General features: G+C 56.7%; 8 protein-coding genes across 8 annotated transcripts; 5 read left to right on the top strand and 3 right to left on the bottom strand.

Annotated features, from left to right (window-relative positions):
- Positions 1 to 1,068: 1,068 nt before the first annotated feature.
- On the top strand, positions 1,069 to 2,560 carry mtr-4 (N amino acid transport system protein; the record flags this gene model as incomplete). Its single annotated transcript, XM_037328039.1, has 2 exons — positions 1,069 to 2,442; positions 2,501 to 2,560. 2 exons carry the CDS (start codon positions 1,069 to 1,071, stop codon positions 2,558 to 2,560), a joined length of 1,434 nt encoding a protein of 477 aa, XP_037173098.1.
- Positions 2,561 to 3,388: 828 nt separating this feature from the next.
- mad2 (Mitotic spindle checkpoint component mad2) lies at positions 3,389 to 4,389 on the top strand (the record flags this gene model as incomplete). The annotated part of the gene is made up of 5 exons (XM_037328038.1): positions 3,389 to 3,469; positions 3,562 to 3,587; positions 3,654 to 3,692; positions 3,777 to 3,805; positions 3,875 to 4,389. 5 exons carry the CDS (start codon positions 3,389 to 3,391, stop codon positions 4,387 to 4,389), a joined length of 690 nt encoding a protein of 229 aa, XP_037173097.1.
- A 564-nt stretch (positions 4,390 to 4,953) lies between these two features.
- On the bottom strand, positions 4,954 to 7,493 carry ubp14 (Ubiquitin carboxyl-terminal hydrolase 14; the record flags this gene model as incomplete). The annotated part of the gene is made up of 4 exons (XM_037328037.1): positions 4,954 to 5,092; positions 5,149 to 7,265; positions 7,321 to 7,388; positions 7,460 to 7,493. 4 exons carry the CDS (start codon positions 7,491 to 7,493, stop codon positions 4,954 to 4,956), a joined length of 2,358 nt encoding a protein of 785 aa, XP_037173101.1.
- Positions 7,494 to 9,005: 1,512 nt separating this feature from the next.
- Positions 9,006 to 9,949, top strand: CGCA056_v012792 (Iron sulfur cluster assembly protein 1; the record flags this gene model as incomplete). The annotated part of the gene is made up of 5 exons (XM_037328036.1): positions 9,006 to 9,145; positions 9,204 to 9,299; positions 9,501 to 9,620; positions 9,675 to 9,741; positions 9,800 to 9,949. 5 exons carry the CDS (start codon positions 9,006 to 9,008, stop codon positions 9,947 to 9,949), a joined length of 573 nt encoding a protein of 190 aa, XP_037173100.1.
- A 1,194-nt stretch (positions 9,950 to 11,143) lies between these two features.
- Positions 11,144 to 12,188, top strand: tropG-1 (Short-chain dehydrogenase/reductase tropG; the record flags this gene model as incomplete). The annotated part of the gene is made up of 2 exons (XM_037328035.1): positions 11,144 to 12,021; positions 12,074 to 12,188. 2 exons carry the CDS (start codon positions 11,144 to 11,146, stop codon positions 12,186 to 12,188), a joined length of 993 nt encoding a protein of 330 aa, XP_037172700.1.
- Positions 12,189 to 12,578: 390 nt separating this feature from the next.
- CGCA056_v012790 (uncharacterized protein) lies at positions 12,579 to 13,556 on the bottom strand (the record flags this gene model as incomplete). Its single annotated transcript, XM_037328034.1, has 2 exons — positions 12,579 to 12,891; positions 12,952 to 13,556. The coding sequence occupies 2 exons, from the start codon at positions 13,554 to 13,556 to the stop codon at positions 12,579 to 12,581; spliced, it is 918 nt and encodes a 305-aa protein (XP_037172699.1).
- A 1,260-nt stretch (positions 13,557 to 14,816) lies between these two features.
- On the top strand, positions 14,817 to 16,724 carry DBP3 (ATP-dependent RNA helicase DBP3; the record flags this gene model as incomplete). The annotated part of the gene is made up of 3 exons (XM_037328033.1): positions 14,817 to 16,346; positions 16,400 to 16,512; positions 16,568 to 16,724. 3 exons carry the CDS (start codon positions 14,817 to 14,819, stop codon positions 16,722 to 16,724), a joined length of 1,800 nt encoding a protein of 599 aa, XP_037172591.1.
- Positions 16,725 to 16,789: 65 nt separating this feature from the next.
- Positions 16,790 to 18,517, bottom strand: RFT1 (Oligosaccharide translocation protein RFT1; the record flags this gene model as incomplete). Its single annotated transcript, XM_037328032.1, has 2 exons — positions 16,790 to 16,859; positions 16,917 to 18,517. 2 exons carry the CDS (start codon positions 18,515 to 18,517, stop codon positions 16,790 to 16,792), a joined length of 1,671 nt encoding a protein of 556 aa, XP_037173150.1.
- Positions 18,518 to 20,907: the final 2,390 nt, after the last annotated feature.

Here is a 20,907-nt window from a genome sequence, read left to right as displayed (position 1 = left end):
CTGGGTCCATTAGGTAAAGCAGAGGTCACAAAATCCACTCTATTACGATGTCAAAACTTTTCGAATTGCCTCAGTCCCGCAGTGCCTCGCAGGCCCTCGCGAGCAGACCTGGTTTCTTTGACAAATGGCCAGCGCAAAGAGCACCAGCATCGTGGTTCTGGCCGTTGCTCCTCCAGGGAAACTCGGGACGCCTTCAACAGTGCGTCTGGAATTTCAGGGACGCTGGTCGATTTCGCGGGGAAAGTCTGCAACGGTCTATTCCCCCGCAAAACCAAGACGCACGGAATCATAGAGGCGACGGGGATGATGGGATGGGACGAGCTTGCTGTGATATCAATCATGACCCGGGCTGACGAACCTCCATGAACCCATCCCTTGCCCTGCAATTGCCATCGCGCCCACTCACATTCGTCCGTTGCCGGTGTCACCGCTCCAAGATCGCGGGGGGCCAGAGATAAGGACCCTTGTTCAACAAGTCCATGTTCATTGATTGCATGGAAGTGGAAGGGGAAGAGTCTCCTCCAACTTGGAGTTGTCCTCTCAGAGCAGTCGAGACGGCGGAGGGAAGGGCGAGGCTTCCATCGAGCCCTCCTCTCCTCTCCTCTCTTGTCCCATCTTGTCCCATCTCCTCTCCTCGGCCTGACTCCGGGGTCGGTGCTCTGGCTCTGGCTCATGCTCCGCCTCTTGCCACCATATATCCTCCTCCCACCTTCCCATCTTTTTGGAGTTGTTTTCTTCTCTCTCCTTCTTCAGTCCAACCAGGCACTCGACAGTCTCTCTCTCTCTCTTCGGTCCTTCCAGACTCTTCAACTGCCGTTCGCGACCAGCTCAACCCGGTCTCTCCTCTCTTCTCTCGCCAGAGTCCAGAGCACGCGCCTGTGTAGGTCTGTCCAGTCTACTCGCCACCACCAAGTCGGTCCGTTTCTCTCCACACCAACGACACCAGCCATCTCGTGTGTGAAAAATCGTGCGCCCTACTAGGCCCCACGGAGCATATCCATCCATCCAGCCATCCAGCCATCCATTGCACAACGGTCAAAAATACCAACATCACCAACACCAGCAGCAATGGATCACGACCAGATCAACAACCAATCCCGCGGGGCTGAGGGCAAGGACACCAAGGCGGACGGCGCCGCTGTCGCCCCCCAGTTCTCCCGCGATGCCGTCTTCCCCGGAGAGGTCGTCGGCGAGGTCACCGACCTCAACCGCCAGGACCTGGAGAAGCAGAAGGCCGCCCAGGGCAGCGCCCACTTCCACCGCCTCGGCTGGAAGCGTCTCACCGTCGTCCTCATCGTCGAGGCCATCGCCCTCGGCAGTCTCAGTCTCCCCGCCGCCTTCGCTACCCTCGGCATGGTTCCTGGCGTCATCCTCTGCATCAGTCTCGGTCTCATCGCCATCTACACCAGTGACGTCGTCGGTCAGGTCAAGCTCAAGTTCCCCCACGTTTCGCACTACGCCGACGCCGGCCAGCTCATGATGGGCCGCTTCGGCTACGAACTCGTCGGTGCCATGTTCGCTCTGCAGTTGACTTTCCTGGTTAGCTCCCACACCCTCACCGGCGCCATTGCCTTTGGCAACATCACCAACAACGGCGCCTGCTCCATCGTCTTCGCCGTCGTCTCCGCCATCATTCTGCTGATCCTCGCCATCCCTCCCTCCTTCGCCGAGGTTGCCATCCTGGGATACATCGACTTTGTCTCCATCATCTTGGCCATTGGTATCACCATGATTGCCACCGGCATCAACAAGGACTCCATCACCACCGCTCCCTGGTCCGCGTGGCCCCAGGACGGTCTCACCTTTGCCGAGGCCTTCATTGCCATCACCAACATTGTGTTCGCCTACAGCTTTGCCATTTGCCAGTTCTCCTTCATGGACGAGATGCACACTCCCTCTGACTACAAGAAGTCCATCTGGGCCCTCGGTCTCATTGAGATCTTCATCTACACCCTCACTGGTGCCCTCATCTACGCCTTTGTCGGCCAGGAGGTCCAGTCCCCCGCTCTCCTGTCCGCTGGCCACACCATCTCCAAGGTCGCCTTCGGCGTTGGTCTGCCCGTCATCTTCATTTCGGGATCCATCAACACCACGGTCGTCGGTCGCTACATCCATGGCCGCATGTACAAGGACTCCATTATCCGCTTCATCAACACCAAGATGGGCTGGATCACCTGGCTTACTCTGATCACCGTCATCACCGTCCTTGCCTTCATCATCGCCGAGGCCATCCCCTTCTTCTCCGAGCTCCTGTCCATCAGCTCTTCCCTCTTCATCTCTGGCTTCACCTTCTACTTCCCTGCCATGATGTGGTTCATGCTCATCCGTGAGGGCTCTCCTTTCGCCACCCACAACCTGTGGAAGACCGCCCTGAACGGTCTGTGCTTCGTCATTGGCATGATTGTTCTCGTCTGCGGCACGTACGCCAGTATTGTTGAGATTGTAAGTTTTGACCGCTCATCGCTCTTGGTCATAGTCCGCACGCTAACCCGCTCTACAGGCGCACAAGTTCAAGACCGGCGCCATCAGCAGCCCCTTCACCTGCGCTGCTCTTGCTTAAAAGCAAAACAAAAGTCTTTCGAGTTTCATAGATAATACAAATACCCCCTGTTTATTACTGCAAGCTATTGTCTTCTCCATGTGATGCATCGTGACTTTTTGGGCCGATCTACACCTGCTGCTGAAGGCTGTGAGAATGATGTCAAAATAGTTTTTGCCAACCTCTAGTTGCGTCGTATGGTTGCTTGAACAGCTCCCAGCGAGTAAAGTGTTTAGTTCGATCCCGTTCCGCCACCAAGTCCAACGAGGTCATGATGAGCTTCTAGATAATATATCTGTTGCTGCCAAATGTCCAACTTCCGTTGGGTTCCCCGACGTCAAAACAAAGCCAAATTTCCTATACAGTCAAATCCTTGTTCAACCGCCATAACGGAAAGTTTCGCAGTTGTAGCAGCAAGCCCGAAGCGGGGCCCCCGGACTGGCAAAGCAAACTGTGTAAGTTGCCCGTCGGCAGGTTCTGGCAAGTCGCAACTCGATAAGCCCGGGGGATGCAGTGTATCCGTACGGCGGAAGATACCTGGAGGTTGCAATGCCGGCCCGGAACAGCGGGGCTCTGTACTGCGTAGCAGTGCCGAGCGCTAACCTGAACCGTGCATGAGTGCCCTGCCCGCTCAACTGGACCCCTGTACTCACTGTCAGCTGTCACCGCCAGGCCAAGACAGGCCCAATCACCCCGCAACCAGCCCAAAATTCGATGCCGTCCAAAAGTAAACAAACCCATCACCGCCGCAAGTCTCACCTCAACAACCGTTCGTTCAGGAATCGACTCTCCACGTGCAACCGCTGCCGCCCCGCCCACTCACTCATTCGCCGACCGACATCATTTGCAATGGGTTCCGACGACAAGGTCGACAAGTCCAAGGTGCACAAGCTCGCCCTCAAGGGCAGCGCGAAGCTCGTCGCCGAGTTCGTGAGTAACCCCTCGTCGCATCCCCTTGGGCCACGTCCCCTTTGATTGCATCATGCGCAGAACACCATACTGATCAGGCTTTTGCTGAGCAGTTTCAGTATTCGATACACACCATTCTGTACGAACTGCCAACCTCCCTCTGGAGTTCCCGATTACGCTCAGCATGATCTAACCCCGCTCCCAGTTTCCAACGAGGTGTCTATCCTGCGGAGGACTTCTCTGCGTAAGCCAAACCCCCTCCTGGCGCATCCTGGATCTTGTGCATTGGTTTCGTTGTTAGTTGCTGACCTCCTTGTGCTTCGTCCAGCGTCAAGAAATATGGCCTCAACATGCTAGGTTCGAGACACCCTCCCATCCCGTCGATCGATCGAAAGCGTCACAGCTTGCTCTAACACACAACTGCAGTATCATCCGACGACCAGGTCAGGGCATACATCAAGAAGATCATGGGCCAGCTGGACCGCTGGATGCTTCGCGGAAAGATCTCCAAGCTCGTCATCGTCATCACCGACAAGGACACGGGCGAGCACGTCGAGCGCTGGCAGTTTGACGTGCAAATCTTTGGCAAGTCAAAGTCAAAGTCCAAGTCGAGCTCGAAAGCGGCAGACCAGGAGAACGTCGCACCCGGCGGCGCGTCGGCGGCGGCCGAGGCCGCGCCCGACAAGACGGAAAAGGAGATCCAGGACGAGATCGCCGCCATCTTCCGCCAGATCACCGCCTCCGTCACCTTCCTCCCCCAGCTCGCCGGCGACTGCACCTTCAACGTGCTCGTCTACGCCGACGCCGACAGCGAGGTGCCCGTCGAGTGGGGCGACAGCGACGCAAAGGAGATTGAGAACGGCGAACGCGTCCAGCTGCGTGGCTTCAGCACCAGCAACCACCGCGTCGATACCCTCGTCAGCTACCGTCTGGCCGAGTGAGCCGGCTCGTCTCTCTCTTCCACCCCTTATGTCGGGCACCCCCTTACGTCGTTGCCGTGTACTATTACGATGGAGCTACAGAGATGAATTTACGATGATGGAGTGCGGAATCTGATGCCACATCCCCCCGAAATTCCGGGCTGGGGGGGCATCAACATGTTAAAGGCGTCTTGGCGTTGGAGGTCACTGAACATATTCGGAACACCCCGAGTCTGAATCTGTGATGAGCACTATCTTTGGCCGTCACCAGTAATGAAGAAACTATAATTTGTCTGCCTTCTTGTGCCCCTATACCGGAGTCTGTCTTATATGTGTATTCTCCTTTTCCACGCCACACATGACCGCTTCCCTCCATCTCCCTCCATGCAACCAACCATGCTTCTTCCCTTGATCATTGATACACGCAACTTCGACATGCCATTCGTATGCCCAGGACAACCGCCTTTGTCCGTTTTCGTCGTTATGCCGCAACCCAAACGCCATTGAAGAAGCACACGTAGGTTAACTTCCTCGTCTCCTCAATCTCCGCCGCTTCAACAACCTTACTGGCATTGAAGAGAGTTCCTAGACTCGCTTGAAGAAGTACACGTAGGCAAACTTTCTCATCTCCTCAATCTCCGCCGCTTCAACAACTTTCTCGTCGTTGAAGAGGACCCAAGCGGGGTGGCCGTCTACCTCCTTGCGAATGAAGGCTACGTAGTGACTAGTTTGATTGTTAGCTTGTTTCCACGACCACAACTCCGAAAGAGAAAGGCCTACCCAGCATGGATGCTTGTGCCCTTGTGGCAGGAGATGGACTGGAGCTGGTACTTGGCAGGGGTGACAGGACTTCCCGCCTCCGGCTTGGGTGCAGCAGAGTCGGATGCTGCCGCAGGCGCCTCTTCGTCGTCAAAGACTCCTTGATCGTCAGGGTGGCTGAAGAGCCACTCGACAGCTCGCTCAACATCACCGCTGGTCTCCCGCAGCGCCTTCTTCGCCTGTGGCACGGAGAAGCCCATGGCTCCGAGCATCTCAATCTTTTCGGGATCCGCAGCATCACCCTTGGCGCCTGCACCACCGCTAAGAACCAGAGGCTCATCAATGTCCGGGTCTTCCATGTGCGCAAAGAGCCACTCCATGGCGGCGTTGGCGTCGGAGTTGCCAGTGGCGTGGAGGGCGCGATCGCATCTGTTGCGGCCGAAGCCCATGGCTTCAAGCTGGCTGGAGGCCTCAGGGTTGGCGACGAACGCAGGGGCACTTTCCTCGACATCATCCGGAAGAGTCTCTTCCGATGGCTGGAGACCCTTGGAGATGTAGTCGTCGAGGAGGAAGGGCTCATCGGGAACGATGACAGGGACGTCGATCTTGACCGGAACCCAGTTGATGACAGCCATCTTCCTAGCATTGACGACAAGGTTCTCAGGGAGCGTCTTGAACAGAGATCGCTTGGTGTAACCGTCCTTGCTTCCACATGCAGAACACGTCAACTCCACAACCTCTTCGGCGGTGAAATTATCCAGACACTCTCTGAGCGTGACGGGCTTGTACGCATCGGCCTTCGCCTCGGCACCCTCCTCGGCGGGGAGCTTCTCCAATGGGACGTCGATGAAGATGTTGTCTTGCTCATTAGTCGAGTACCTGACCTTCTTGCATCCAAGGCATTGCAACCTCTGCTCAAGAACGAAGCGGAAAGGTTGGGTCGGGTCTCCAAGATCGGGGGGATGCGGGGAACGAGTGATAAGCTTGAAAATGTGCTGCAACAGCTCAAAGGCATCCTGTTGGCGCATGGTCGAGAACTCGGCATGACCTCTGCCGATCAAGTGCTTCAACATGGCGGGTGCCAGGCCCTTCTGCGTCGGGAGATCGGGGGACTGATCAGATGGGACAGCATCGGAATCGGGTCTCGAGTAGCGGCCTGAAATCAGGCCGTCTGCCATCTTGCGAAGCTGGGTCTCCAGATCCTCCGCAGGGTCATGGACAACGGGAAGGTCGCGGGCAGGCAAGAAGTAGCGGTTCTTGAAGGCGGGGGTATCAAAAAGACACTGGACGATGCTGGCAAGGTAGCAGCTGTTACCGAGGTTCTTGAGGCCAGTCAAGCCGGCGCCAAAGAGAGGCTTCAACTCCTTTCCGTCCTCAGTAGTCATGCTGAAGTCCCAGCGCAAGTTTTGCTCAATCTGCATCTCCGTCAAGCTCTTCTCCGTCTTCTGTCGATCGGCCAAGATGATTCCCCAGTGGCCCAGATGCTGGCCAAGGTCTCCGTCAATTCTCTCCTCATCGCACTTGTAACAGTAGACGTCTGCAGTACCCTCTGGGGTAATGGATCCCAGCTTGACAGCGACACCATGTCCAGACTCGGTCGAGTGTGCGAGGGCGTGGGAGTTACCATCGACACCGCCCATTTGCTTGCGGCCGCAGCCCAGGTTCCCGCACTCCAGGCAGAGCCAAAGGTTCTCGTGCAAGTCGCAGGCCGAGCAGTGTCCAAGATCGCCGGAATGAATGGTTCGGGGCTCCGACTGCTGCATAAGCAAGATGTGCTCGCAGCTGGTCAGCTCCTGCTCCCAAGCCTTGACCTCCTCCTTGCGGGAAAAGGTGTTGGCCTTCATAATTCCATCGACAACATTTGCAAGCTTGTCACTTGTCTTGTCAAGCTCTTGGTTGCACTCGAGGCACTTGACGGTGGTTGTGGTGTCGAATCGGTCTTCTTCGGTCTCGGCGGCGATAGCCAGCTTCGACATCTTGAGCGGAGGCTCATCTCGGACGACGACTTTGCGGGTGCGGCGAATATTCAGCACGAGAGGGTGCTCCCATAGCCGTCGGTGAAGCTGGGCGTGGCTGCGATCACCAGCACAACCGCCGTTGAAGCACTGGAGGCAGACATCAACGCCGGCGGGATCGTCCTGGACACAACAAGTCAGCAAATGAAGGTCGAGGGAGGCTTAGAGAAGTGCTTACACGGGAGTCGAAGCACTGGGTGCAGTCCTCTCGGTAGACAGATTGGATGGGCGTCGGCGGCTGCAGAGCTGCAAGATGTCAGCTGGGTGAAGCTTCGCATGGGCAGAGGAGATGTCTGTAAGCCTCGGGGAACACAAACTTGGGGCTATGGTCTCCAGATGAGGGCACGCCATGGTGGAAGCTGGTGGTGCTTTTTCTCGTTCAGAGATCGCAGTCAGTGAGCTTCGGAATGTTGCTGTGGTGGGTGAGGGTTGAAAGTTGTGTTGACTTTTGAATGCGCCCTGGCTGTCTTGTGGACAAGGCAAACAGGCAGGTGCAGCAGAGGCGTCAAAGCGCAACCTTGAAAGGAAGGAAGCTGAGTTGAGAAGACGCAAGGCAGGTTCCTGAGCAAAGCAAGTCAGAGCAAACAACCGATAAGCTCAAGCTCTTGCAGGAAAATAGTGGTAAGGTAAGGTAGGTAAGGTAGGTAAGGTAGTGGCCGTTGTGGTGGTGCACCCAGCTCAGTCTTGGTGGGCTGTATTGGTTGGTGCTGGTGCTGGTGCTGCCCCGCGGCGGGGACCCGGTCACGGCACCACAAGGCAACACTGAACCTCTACTGCTGCGGGAGAGCTTGAGCTTAGGTAAGGACAGGCTGCCTGGAGCTGAACGATTACGTAGGGAAGTGGGGCTGTCGCAGTGGTTAATCGCATTGCGCTGTCTACGTGCATGACAGCTGCTTAATTGCGCGTGGATGAGTCAAGATGCTGTCTTTGATGCAACACCGACTTTTTAGTGGAGATTATGCACCGAAACGACTTTCCCCGGACTTAAGAACAGAGGACAGAAAAAAAGAAGAACAAAAAAGCGGACACGGGACCCTGCCTACCGCCGACCGGCCGGTGATTGAATCTGGAGCACGTAAGACCAGCGACGACGGAGGTGCAGGACGTATCTAATCAGATCCAATCTCTTTCGTTGACGAGGACAATGACAAATTATTGCCGCCCCGTCGGATGCTCCACCGCAGCTGCGAATCCCGCCCAGCCAGCTGGTAGGGACAGAGGGGAGGCCTGGCGCGGGCTGTCAGAAGACGGGGATACGCTCCGGTGCCGTGCGGCACGTACTCTCCCCGTCGCTGAGCCGAGGAAACGTGCCTTATCACAGCCAATGAGACGACGTCTGACGAATCAAGTGGAGGCGGTCGAGTTTTTGTCTTCTCCGAGGCGCCGAGCCTAGTGAGCTCTCCATGACTTAATGCATGGTCATTGAAAGCTCTGATTGGCGGCTGGCACCTGCTACCACCGAGATCGCCATCGTTCTCCGTCACAAGTCCCGCATCCGCAGTGTGTGAGTGCCAGATTCTGGAGCCCGTCCCAGCGCCCGCTCCAGTGAAGTGAACTGCGACGGTGCCACTCCCAGTCTCCCACTGCCAGTGCCAGCGCCAGCTCTCTCCATTTTATTCTTTTGACCCGAATCTTCGCCTCCTCTTTCTGCCGTCCGCTAAACCCTCAGCTGCCGAGTGCCCTTCTGCCTCAACAAATTTCTTATTTCGCCCTCCTCTTGTCGCCAGCACCATCGACAATCACTTTTGATACCCTCAATCGATTCTTGCGACTTCAAACACACCTGCGACGATTTCCTAAGCTCGATACCTACCCGCACACAGCCAACCGAAAAAGACCCCGACGACGAAAATACCCTTCACGATGTTCTCCAGGTCCCTCCGTGTCGCTTCCCGCGCGATCCTCACCACCTCTGTCCGCCCCTCCGCCGCTCCCGCCCGCCAGCTTGCACCTGCTGTTGCCGTCGGCGCGACGAGGGCATACCACGAGAAGGTGCTGGACCAGTATGTGACCCCGGATATCACGTTTGGAAGACGAAGAGTACTGATGTCTGCGAAACAGCTACTCCCGCCCCCGCAATGTCGGTTCCATGCCCAAGGGCGACAAGGACGTCGGCCAGGGCCTCGTCGGCGCTCCCGCCTGCGGTGACGTTATGAAGTAAGACGACTCCCGCCAAGAACATCCCCAATATCATCAAGTCGCTGTCGGCACGCACTGCGGGGCTCGGCATGCCCTCCGGTCGCAAGCTGCTTCATTTTGCTTCGGCTCCCTCCCGAATGCACTCGCACATCAACCGACGGCCATGCGATATATATCCTTCATCTCTGTCAGACCTACATGCTAACAAGTTTGTCGCAGGCTCAACATCCGCGTCGACCCCAAGACCAACACCATCTCCGATGTCAAGTTCAAGACCTTCGGCTGCGGCTCCGCTATCGCATCCTCCAGCTACCTGACCGAGCTCGTCCGTGGCATGACGTGAGTCGACACATTTCTCTACATTACTCATCTCCTTGCTAACCGTCAATGTAGTTTGGAGCAGGCCGGCCGAGTGAAGAACACTGAGATCGCCCAGGAGCTCAAGCTTCCTCCCGTCAAGGTATGGCTGCCCAGACGACGCAAAGCTGTCGCATTGTCCAGTGCTAACAAAACAATAGCTTCACTGCAGCATGCTTGCCGAGGACGCCATCAAGGCCGCCATTTCTGACTACTACACCAAGAACCCCAACGCGAAGCCCACCAACCTCGCGGGCACCGAGGCCAAGACCGAGGCCCCCGCCGCCGCTTCCGCATCCGCATCCGCATGAATGATTTATGTCTTTTCTTAACCCGTTACACGTTTCATGGAGTTCGGACACGGAGAATGATGCCAGGTGGTGCAGTGGGTGTGGTGAGGCCTGGTGATTGGGCGATTCTCGCCTAAACAAGATTTCGTTGTTTCAAAACATTTTTTCAACAAAATTACTGGAGTTTGGGAGGGAAATACGGATTCACACGGCTTGGATGGACGAAGGCTCCTTCATCGCGGCCGCTATGGCCATCACGATATTCAAGCCCACGCTGCCACGAAGCTACTCTTTACAAAACCTCATCTCAGAGGCTTCCGAGGGGCAGGGTTGTACGTCAGTGTTGAAATACCATTTTAGTTAGTGGCCAGCTTATCAGCGACCGACAAGACAGATGAAAATCCGAAGAAAGCAACATGAGTATTTCCAAAAACTCGACATTGCATGGGGAACTGAGAGTGAGGCTTGACGAGGCCCGACCAACAGAGTGCACCGATAGCGGCGCGTTCGTTGGCTAGGCCTAATGCATCGTGAGATTGGTGATGCGGGGCGAGTGCGATTGATGCTGGGAGGACTCCCTCTCCAAGGGTATAGCCTGACCACGTTCATGCTTTGACTCCGTATCGCAATTCCTTGGTCAGTGAAACACCACGAGGACAAGAACATGCATGGAAATGCGAACGTCGGTTTGGGACTCGTGAGTAACTTATTTCAATCACATTCTTTGATCACGGGAAATGTGTGCGAGTGAGCCGGCCCAAATGCCGACCCGGCGGGCTTCGGATGGTCCTCGGAGACTTCTGGTCGGATCCCCTGCCACCGTCTCCGCCATCCTGCGCAGGACCGATCACGGCCGCGGCACAACGCCCCGATCTTATCTGCCTGCTCTGTAAGCAGCGTCGGAGCAGCTCCCGATTCTTCAAATGGTTAACCGTGTTGGGGCGAGGCCATGGACAACTCCGCCAACACCACATTGTCAACGACGCCTCTGCCTCGCCGTCTTGGGAAAACGACGACGAGAACTCGGCGGACTTTGACGATGGCATCGCAACAGGCGGACATGAAAGCCGTCGGGTTTGAAGTGTCTTGTCGAGAAAGACGATAATGTACGGCCGTAATGGCTTCATAAATCAAAGACGCAATTCTTGCGGCTGTTACGATGGAAAGCAAGAATACCAAGATCAGTTCATTCGACCTCGTTTCAACATTACCATCATGCGACTCTTCCAGCCCCCAGTGACGCCGTTACCGGATGACTTGGATCTTAACGGCCAAACCGCCATCGTCACAGGCGCCACGTCTGGAATCGGCCTTGCCTTGGCAAAGCAGCTCGTTCTCCTGAGAGCCTCGACGGTTGTACTTGCGGTCCGCAACACCTCCAAAGGCGAGTCGGTAAAACGAGAACTTCTGGATGATGCAGCTATCAAGTCGGCCAACCCAGACGCCATCGTCAAGGTCATGAAGATGGATGCCGAAGACTACCGCAGCGTCCAGTCTTTTGCAAAAACATTCTGCAGTGAGCACAGAGACCTCCACATTCTGATGCTGAACGCTGGAGTTCCGGGACTCAAGCGTCATGTTGCTGCGACGAATCACGAGGCGACGGTCCAGGTGAACTACCTCTCCAATGTGCTCCTGATGCTCGAGCTTCTCCCTTTGTTAGAATCCACGGCTGAGAGGACGAGGGCTCCCGGGAGAGTCACTTGGACCGGAAGCCGAGCCATAGGAAACACCAGCTTGGCGGTAAAGGCGCCTCTCGCCCCCGGAGAGTCAGTGTTGGAGCACTTGGACGCCGAGGCGAACTTTTACGGTCTGTCTCGGTACGCGGACAGCAAGCTCCTGGTGGTTCTGTTCCTCCGAGAGCTGCGGCAACATTTGGGGCCTGAGAAGGTCATCGCCAATGCGTTTTGCCCCGGGATGGTGAAGACGGCAATGAGCGACGTGCTGCCGCTGCCTTTGAGGTTGGCAGTGAATGCGGTGAAGGCCGTACGAGCCAGGTCTCCGAAGCAGTCTGGCTGGATCGGGCTTCATGCTGCCGTGGTGGTGGGTGCTGAAACGCACGGGAAACAGCTGGGCGATAAAGACATCTGGAAGTAAGTACTGGATCTTGGTTATGGAGGCAATGATACTGACGTCGTTTCTCAGGCCAGAAGGCTACGCCAATTCTGATGATGGCATGCGGCTACAGAAGCTATTGTGGAAGGAGACCGCGGATGAAATGTCAAAGTTCACTCAAATACCAAAGTGGATGTCAAGTTGAGGGGGAAATCTCATGTAACGTTGAGGATGCAATGTAATGTTGAAGGCACCGTTATGAGAGCCAGGACTTTCCATTGGTATTATCCGTGGATGTCTTCTTGGTTGGAACAACGCTCAGCTTGAAGGCCTGAATAGTTTAGTAATACATAATCAAAACTCGACATCGAACTGCCGCAGACATTGACGTCTCGTGGGTCTGGTAGCAATTGCAATGCGCACCGTTGTTCTTCTTTGCCTCATCCTCACCGGTTACTTTCATGCTGGTACGGCCATTTCTCCTGCATGTATCTGGCTCTCTAATGCATAGGAATGAGGAGAGTTCACAGGTACGTTGGTTGCCGCAATATCAAATACTCATATTGTAAAAACTCAGGTACAACACATGCCACTCCTAACGTGGATGAACAGGAGGTGGCGGCGGCAACCCACCCTGTGACTCCGTCATATCACTACTCGACTCGCCATCACTGTCTTCTTCGGAGGAATCCGAGCTTTCGTTAGCCCCCGCAAAGTGCAGGAACAGTATGCGCACCAGAAATCCAGCGCTGATGAAGAGAGGAAGCATTTGGACGACGTCGGAAATGTTGTTTACATCTTGGATGTGGTTCCACGAGATGGTCAGCTCAACGGCAGCGGTGAGAGTGGCCGCGACGGCAATATTGCTCAAAGTCTTGATCTCCTTGACTAACATGACATGCACCGCTCTGCAGAATCGGCATTAGGATTGACTGACATCATCATAATGTGGCTGGGAGTTGACTCACCTGATCCTACGCTTCTTGCGCCTCTGCCGCCAGAACGGTATCTTCCAACCCATCTTGAGCAGCAAGACGACGACACAAACTAGCAGGATGGCAAAGCAGAGAATCGCGTTGAAGGCGACGAATGCCTTGTTACCAAGCTTGACGCAACTGAAGAAGAAGCCGCACTGGGACGAGGAGCACGGATTCTCCGGAACAAACGAGCACCAGAACCAGATGCCCAGCGCTGTCAACGCCAGGAGCAATGTGAAGCTGAGACCCTTGAAGGCCGGGCTTGGATCCTCCTTGGCCCATCGGAAGGGGTTCCAGTATGGGTTGAAGCACGTCAACGCTTTCCATACATACAATGGAACCAGGAAGAAGTAGATGCCCATCGCTAGGAGGAAGACGATATAGACATCAACTGGCTGTAGAGTGGTCACGGTGACTTTGACAATCAGCCCGAAGAAGGCGGCGGCGGAAAACAGGAGGCCAATGAGTCTGATGTCGGGCAGGTCGGCGACCTCGAGGTATTCTACAATGATTGCGCCGAACCATTGGATGTAGAATGCGACTCGAAGGCCGAGCCCGTACAGGTCAGGCCTCCCCTGTACCTGACAGCTATCCATAGAGCCGCGGGGTGTGGTTTTGTTTTGAAGAAATGACGGCTGCAACGGCTACTGACGCCCATCTCGGGGGAAGGCTACTATTTCTACCTCATCTCGAAGCTGTTCTATTCCCCCACCCCCGTGGGGCGCCGCGTTGTCGCCATCGAGGTGCAACGTGGGACGCTATCAGAAGAGGGCACAACAAGGGTGAACGCCGCACCGTCAGCCGTGTGACATGGGCATCGCAGGGTGATGCGCTGCCGCGATCATCTCCCCATGCAGCACGAGAACCAGACTCATTGGCAGGACGGGACAGGGTTGAAGTACGAATATAGGCTGGGTATGGAAATCCCTCGAAGAACTGCAGACGGTGGCTAGCTCCCGTTGCAAGGGTTGGGCCGCCTTGCTGACGCCCAGGGGACTATTGGCTGACATGGCGGCCTCGATGCCCGCGGCCGCCTACCTGATACCTGTACGCGAACGCTGTGGTGTGCCGAATCTTGTGCAGTTCGCAGATACGCACAAGAAGTTCGCCGGCATATTTCACAACGTCGGTGTCTCTGATGGTTCCTTTTTCCTGGACGTTGATAGTCCCAGTTTCGTGGTAACGGAAATGGACAGTTGACGGCCCGCTCCTGTTGGGCAGGTCTCGCTCAAGTTACCCGAGCGCAGCTCCAGAGGCACGACGGAAGATATCCCATTCGACGGCGCCGGTGGTTTGAGCCAACGACGGCCTCCCTCAGTGCTTTAAACCAAGTCTCGGCTGGGATTACCACGCACCCGTCCGACTTGGGAGGGGGCTGCATGCGGCCTCAGAGGCAGAGAGACGGGCAGCAAGGCCCAACAGGGAGTATCGTAACAAGCGAGTGACAGCTGGCAGTGAGGGGAAGGGCACATGGAGTGGAATCCGCGCGGAAGTGGGAGAGGTGGGGAGGGTGAGTGAAGAACACTGAAGTCCGGGGCCGATTGAGGAAGGTGGAAAACACCGAGTGGGTCTTCAGCTCCGATTCTGGCCGGGGCTCGGTGAGCGGGGAAGCATGGGCCACAACGAGATTAGCGTGACGAGCGGGTCTGGACCCTTGGCCGCTGCTTATCGGCTGCCAATCTTATCGCCCTATCGATAAGCAATTTTTTTTTCTCTGCGTCTGTCTCTGCGACCATCCGATCGTACTTGCACTCGCCCCTCAGCCACCCGCCCTTTCGACTCGAGCTCACCGTCTTCGGGGATATTTTCAGCGTCGCAAGTCAATTCCCACAGCGACCGAGCCCAGAATCTCGACAATGGCCGCCACAAAGCACTCTCTCGCCGACAGCGAGGTCGAGCAGATCCCCAGCAAGAAGCAGAAGGTCAAGGACCTCCCTGCCGCTGGCGATGTTGACAGCGACGAGGCCGCCGAGCTGAAGAAGCAGAAGAAGAAGGAAAAGAAGGAGAAGAAGGAGCGCAAGAAGGAGAAGGAGGAGAAGAAGAAGAACAAGGAGAAGAAGGAGAAGCGCAGCAAGGACGAGGCTGAGGAAGCTTCCGAGGAAGCCCCCGCTGCCGTTGAGGACAAGATGGACGTCGATGAGGACGACAAGGCCGAGAAGAAGAGGCAAAAGAAGGAGAAGAAGGAAAAGAAGAAGAAGGAGAAGAAGGATAAGGAGGCTGATAGTGGTGCTACCAGCGCAAAGGCTGCCGAGCCTGTTGCCGCCGGAGCAGAGTACGCGCAGGCCGCTGCCCTGTCTGCTCTCCCCCAGTCCGACATTGACGCCTTCATGACCGCCGAGACCATCACCGTCACGGACCCGACAGACAAGACCAGCCACCTGCGCCCCATCCTCCAGTTCTCTTACCTCCCGCAAACTCCGCTCATCCAGAAGAACCCCTTCTCCTCCTACAAGACGCCTACCCCCATCCAGGCCGCTTCCTGGCCCTTCACCCTCTCCCGCCGCGACGTCATCGGTGTCGCAGAGACTGGCTCCGGAAAGACCATGGCCTTCGCCCTGCCCCTTGTCGAGGCCATTTCCAAGATCAAGAAGCGCGGCATCAAGGCCGTCGTCGTGTCCCCGACACGTGAGCTGGCCATGCAGACCCAGGAGCAGCTCGAGCACGTTTCGTCTCTCCTTGGCCTCAAGTGCGTGTGCATCTACGGCGGTGCTTCCAAGGATGACCAGCGCGGTCTCCTGAACCGTGGCGCCGACGTCATCGTGGCGACCCCGGGTCGTCTCAAGGACTTTATGGCCGACGGCACCATCGAGCTCAAGGACACGCGCTTCGCAGTCCTCGACGAGGCCGACCGCATGCTCGACAAGGGTTTCGAGGAGGACATCAAGGGCATCCTCGGTGCCATGCCCCCCCGTGAGGAGCGCCAGACCGTCATGTTCACGGCGACGTGGCCCGCGTCCGTCCGCAAGCTCGCCGAGTCCTTCATGGTTGACCCCATAAAGATCACCATCGGCTCCAGCGGCAAGGAGACCGCCAGCGGTGCCGTCGAGCTGCAGGCCAACACGCGCATCACCCAGCACGTCGAGGTCGTCGACCCCAGGGCCAAGGAGCAGAGGCTGCTTCAGCTGCTCAAGCAGCACCAGCAGGGCAACAAGAAGAACGACCGCATTCTCGTCTTCTGCCTGTACAAGAAGGAGGCGACGCGCGTCGAGACTTTCCTGCAGCAGCGTGGCATCCGCGTCGGCGGCATCCACGGAGATCTGCGCCAGGAGCAGCGCACACGCAGTCTGGAGGCTTTCAAGGCGGGCACGACGCCCGTCCTGGTTGCCACTGACGTTGCCGCCCGTGGTTTGGATATTCCCGAGGTGAAGCTTGTCATCAACGTGACCGTAAGTCTTGATTCGTGCCGTCGATGCACAGCAGTTGGCTGACCATTTTCTAGTTCCCTCTGACAATCGAGGACTACGTCCACAGAATCGGACGTACCGGTCGTGCTGGCAAGACCGGCGAGGCTATCACCCTCTTCACGCAGCAGGACAAGGCGCACTCTGGATCGTAAGTTGCCGGAAGATTTGACGATACTCAAGACAATTGCTTACACATGACCCAGTTTGATCAACATTCTCAAGGGCGCCAACCAGCCCGTGCCCGAAGAACTGTTCAAGTTCGGCACGACGGTTAAGAAGAAGGCCCACGACACCTACGGCGCCTTCTTCAAGGACGTTGACATGACGAAGAAGGCCACCAAGATTGTGTTTGACGATTAAATTACCAGCCTGTCCAGGCAACTGTCTGATTTTATTTTGTTTTCTATATCTAATTGGTGTCTAAGCTAAGCAGCAGCCTTTGGTCTGCGGGCCGAGTTGTAGCATTGCATGAGCAACCGCCGTTCCGCAAAGAGGCTAGATGGGTGTTAGAATACCAGAGTCAAGGAGCCAGGGCAGATGATGGCAGCTTACATCAAAAGGGCGACGGGGACAGAGGCCACGCCGATGGCGACCAGGTGCTTGAACGACGAGGAGGCCCCCGAGGAAACGACGCCGGCCACCTTTCGGATGAGGTGCGGCGCAGATAGACAGACGATAGAGGTGACGGCGTTTGGCTGCAATGTAAAAAGCTCGAATGGTGTTTCAAGACCTTTAAAGTACGATTTGATGAATGCGATGCTCCAAACGATGCGACAAAGCATGTTTATGCAATTGGCAAAGACGAGACCTGAAGCACCGAGGTCCATGACGCGCATGAAGATGAAGGCCGCGGAGCCAAAGGCTACAGAAAAGGCGCCCATCCAGACTGACTGCCTGTGCACCTGTGCTTCTGTCGCCACCGATGCCACGAATGCTTCGGCCACGCCGTTGATGGCAAGCAGAGGGATGTAGTAGCAGTATACTGCCAGCACGTCTCCAGCGCCCTCGCTGGCCCAGCGCTTGCCAGCTACGAGGGACAGCAGGGGCGGGGCAGCTACCGGGCCAATGCTCACAATGACAGCAGAGAGGAGGACGTAGAATCTGAGCAGGGTGTGGAGATGTTGGCTGGCCGTGTTTGCGGTCTCCTTAGAGGGCTTGCTGGTCTTTGTGTCTTGCGACAACAGGAGGCGGCTAAAGTAGGTGCGGCTGCTCTCTTCGATTGGCTGAAAGACCAGGCGGGCGAGCAGGCCTCCGTAATTGTTGGCCAGGGCATACACGCCTTGTGACTTGGGGGAGGAGAGGATGGAAACCAGGAAAGTGTCGCCCTGGGTGAGGACGTGCTTGACGATGCTCTGGGCCATCATGCTGGACGCCAGGCTGACGGTTGGCCGGTAGAAGTAAGAGGCGACGTATTCTTGACTGGGGCCCAGGCTCTTTGGTAGGAGGGAGAAGCCGTCTGTGCTTGATAGACGAGCGCCGGACCAGAGGTAGACGAGCAGAAGACTGGCGCCGTAGGACAGCTGTCCGGCGGCGAAAGGGAGAACGCCAAACTCGATGTCGGCTCGTGACGCCCACGCGGCGGTGCCAAAAGTGACGATGCACCGCAGGAAGGTTGCGATGGACTCTGCGGTGGCGCGTGTGCCGAACTGCAGTCTGGTCTGCATGAGAACGAAGCAGGGCTCGGAAAGGAGCTCGAGCACGGCGGCGACGGCGTAGAGGCGGAGTGCGAGCAGGAAGTTGGGGGTGTTGCGGGTCAGCTCATCGGCGGACGAGAGGTAGAGCCATCCAAGGCCGACGGTGACGAGACAGCCCAGCAGGACGGCGAGGTAGCCGAGATTGACGACGGCCTGGCTCTCACGGCCGACGCGGGCCTTCGGGTCGTCATCGCGCTTGCTGGAGCCGGGGCGGGTTTCCTGACGTTGGACGGCGACACGTAGACTCTCGCGGGCGAAGAAGAGGACGGAGAGATAGTAGACCTCCAGTTGTGTCGAGACGCCGAGGAGCTGGGCGGTCAGGAAGCGCAGGAGCAGCTGGTTGGCGATGAAGGTGACTGCGCGGGAGCCGATCTGGAGGACGATGAGGAGGGAGGCGCCGCGGACGACGGTCTTGCTGGCGTCTGCGGGTGCCGGCGGCTTCTTTTCTGAGGACGACATTGCGCATCCAGCGATGGATTGGGCCGAGTCCGCGGGTATGTGGTGTCTGTGGCGTGAGGTCGGAAAGGCGGAAGAAATGATGTTGAGTGACGGGTTTGAGGCAACCGTGTTCGGACCCGGTTGACGGAGGTCAGAGGCTTGACGTCGGGATTGTCATTGAGATGATCTAAAAGTGGCTCGGCCGAGATCCACAGCGGTGTACCTCACCTCACACACTGAGAGTACCTGCCCGCCCTGTGCCCGCTGTCAGGCACCGAATTTACAGTGGGTGCACACCGAGATGCAGCGGATCGGCCCACTGAATCTAAATGCGTGTCGCCGGGCCGGCTGCAACCAACCCGTCGCCGCGGGTGTCAAAGGTGAGGGGCCGCCGCCGACTGATACCACTCTCTTCTCGCCGAGCATCAGCTTCAGCATAGTCGAATCGGCCGATGCGGCCAGGTGCTATCGTTCTAGAACTGACGGGTCCTATTGGCAGGTTTGGGGTAAAAGCCTTACCGACAGCTGAAGGCCAGTCATGTCTGAGAATACACAACGGTGGAATCGCGACAAGATTCCTTCACACGGAAGAGTTCCTCTATGGTAGATGACGGGGGAGTTCTTTTACGCGCCATTGTTTTGAGCAGTCGCGGTCGCGTGCAGTAAGCTTTTGACTCGGGAATGGGATAGAAAAACTTGGTCGCGGGGATAGCCCGATCTGAGTCAATGTGCGCCGATTCAGAACACCTGTCAGATAGACGTGGGTTAGCGCGATGAACCTTGTAAATTGATGGCGGTCATGGCCATCGTTATCTGCAAGTTTGCGTCATGGTCACTGAGTTTTCACTTGTTCGTTGAGTGAGTCGAGATGTTGTTAGTCTGGAGCGACTGCCAGGAAGTGAGGTGGCTGGTGGCTGGCTGGCCTCGTGGGGTGGCAGTTTGTGGTTTCTGCACCTACTCATGTGCCGACGGTGCCTTATCTCATGTACTTTTGTCATTGAGGTAGGTACATTGAAGACAACATCTCACCTCTGAGCCAGACAGCAGTGACACTCGTGGACTTGGGAAAGCGGCAGAGCGGGCACTGGAGGTGGGGTTCGTTGACTTCCTGTTCCTGGGGGACTCTGATGTGTGGTGTTCCTGGATTGGTGGAGACCTTGGGTACGTGGGTACGCCGAAAGAACGCCAAGTGGGGACGACCCAAGGACGCCATTCCGGTTTGGATCAGCGTGGGAAGGGCGACTCGAGCGAACCTGCCTGTGTTTGGCTTGACGCGAACGTTTCTTTCCTTCTCTGGAGGGCGCCATGTGCGCTGTTGGGCTGGGCTGCTGCACTGCGTTGCGCCGTCCCGTCTCAGCTATTTCCAGCTTCAGCTTCTTTTTTTCTTGGGTAGCTCTCCCGTCTTCCATCTCGTTTTTCTTAGGGTCGTCATTCCCATCTTCCATTCCATCCCGTCTATCCTGACTGACTCCTGCGAGGCCCCTGCGCGCCTTTGCCCTCCACTGTCTCGATTTCTCAATCTCACCATCGCATCCTCTGTTCCTGTTCCTGTCGGGTTCCTGACCGGGACCCCTTCCACCTCCCTCCACCCTCCCGTCGTCTGCTGGGTCGGACGAACACCTGCTCGATACCTCACTGCCGCCTTTGTATCTTGTTTCTTCAGCATCATTACCTCGCCTACGAATACGGATACATACCTACGACAATACAACACACTACTACCTAGCAGACACCCCGCTTCGTTATCGGATCCGACCTCGCAGCCTCTGCCGTTGAAATCTTTTTCTTTTCTCGCGCTGCCTCTCTCTTATTTGATGAGACTCATTTCGGCTCGGACCACATGCTCTCAAAAGAAACTGCAGTCGACCCCCGCCGGCCTGGGTCATCCCCTGTCCATACCGCGCCTAGCAGACCATCGAGAGCCACCCTGCTCCAGTAAAGGCACAATCGCCCGCCAAAGACACAACCGCACACAGAGGGCCTCCCAGTCACTCCCAGTCACTCCCAGTCACGCCCACTTCGCGATAACACGCACAACGGCGGATACTCCTACTCACCACGCCTTGGCACTCGCATTGGGTGCTCACCGCGCCGCCTCGTCTCTTCTCTCCCAATCGCGTCGACCCCCAATACAAGTACGCCCAAGCTACGGAGACTGTACACCTACACGCACACGCACACACACACAACAACCACAATTCGACATAAAATCATTCCTCCCTCTCTCGCGCACAACCCCGCCGGGTCTCATCCTCATCACCGACTCATCTCGTCGACCCCAGCCCGAGTCGCTACGGCTGCGGTACCGAAAACCCTCGTTTATTCAACCCCCACCTGCTCGTGATCTCCATCGGCAGCACCCCGTCCACGGTTCAAACTGCCCGCGTCCGTGCTGCCCTCGTCTCAGCTCA

This window comes from Colletotrichum aenigma, assembly GCF_013390185.1.
Source record: "Colletotrichum aenigma strain Cg56 chromosome Unknown KSG_Cg56_contig09, whole genome shotgun sequence".
NCBI lineage: Eukaryota > Fungi > Ascomycota > Sordariomycetes > Glomerellales > Glomerellaceae > Colletotrichum > Colletotrichum aenigma.
The sequence above is the reverse complement of the archived record's forward strand: the minus strand, read 5'-3'. Positions and strand labels throughout refer to the sequence as shown.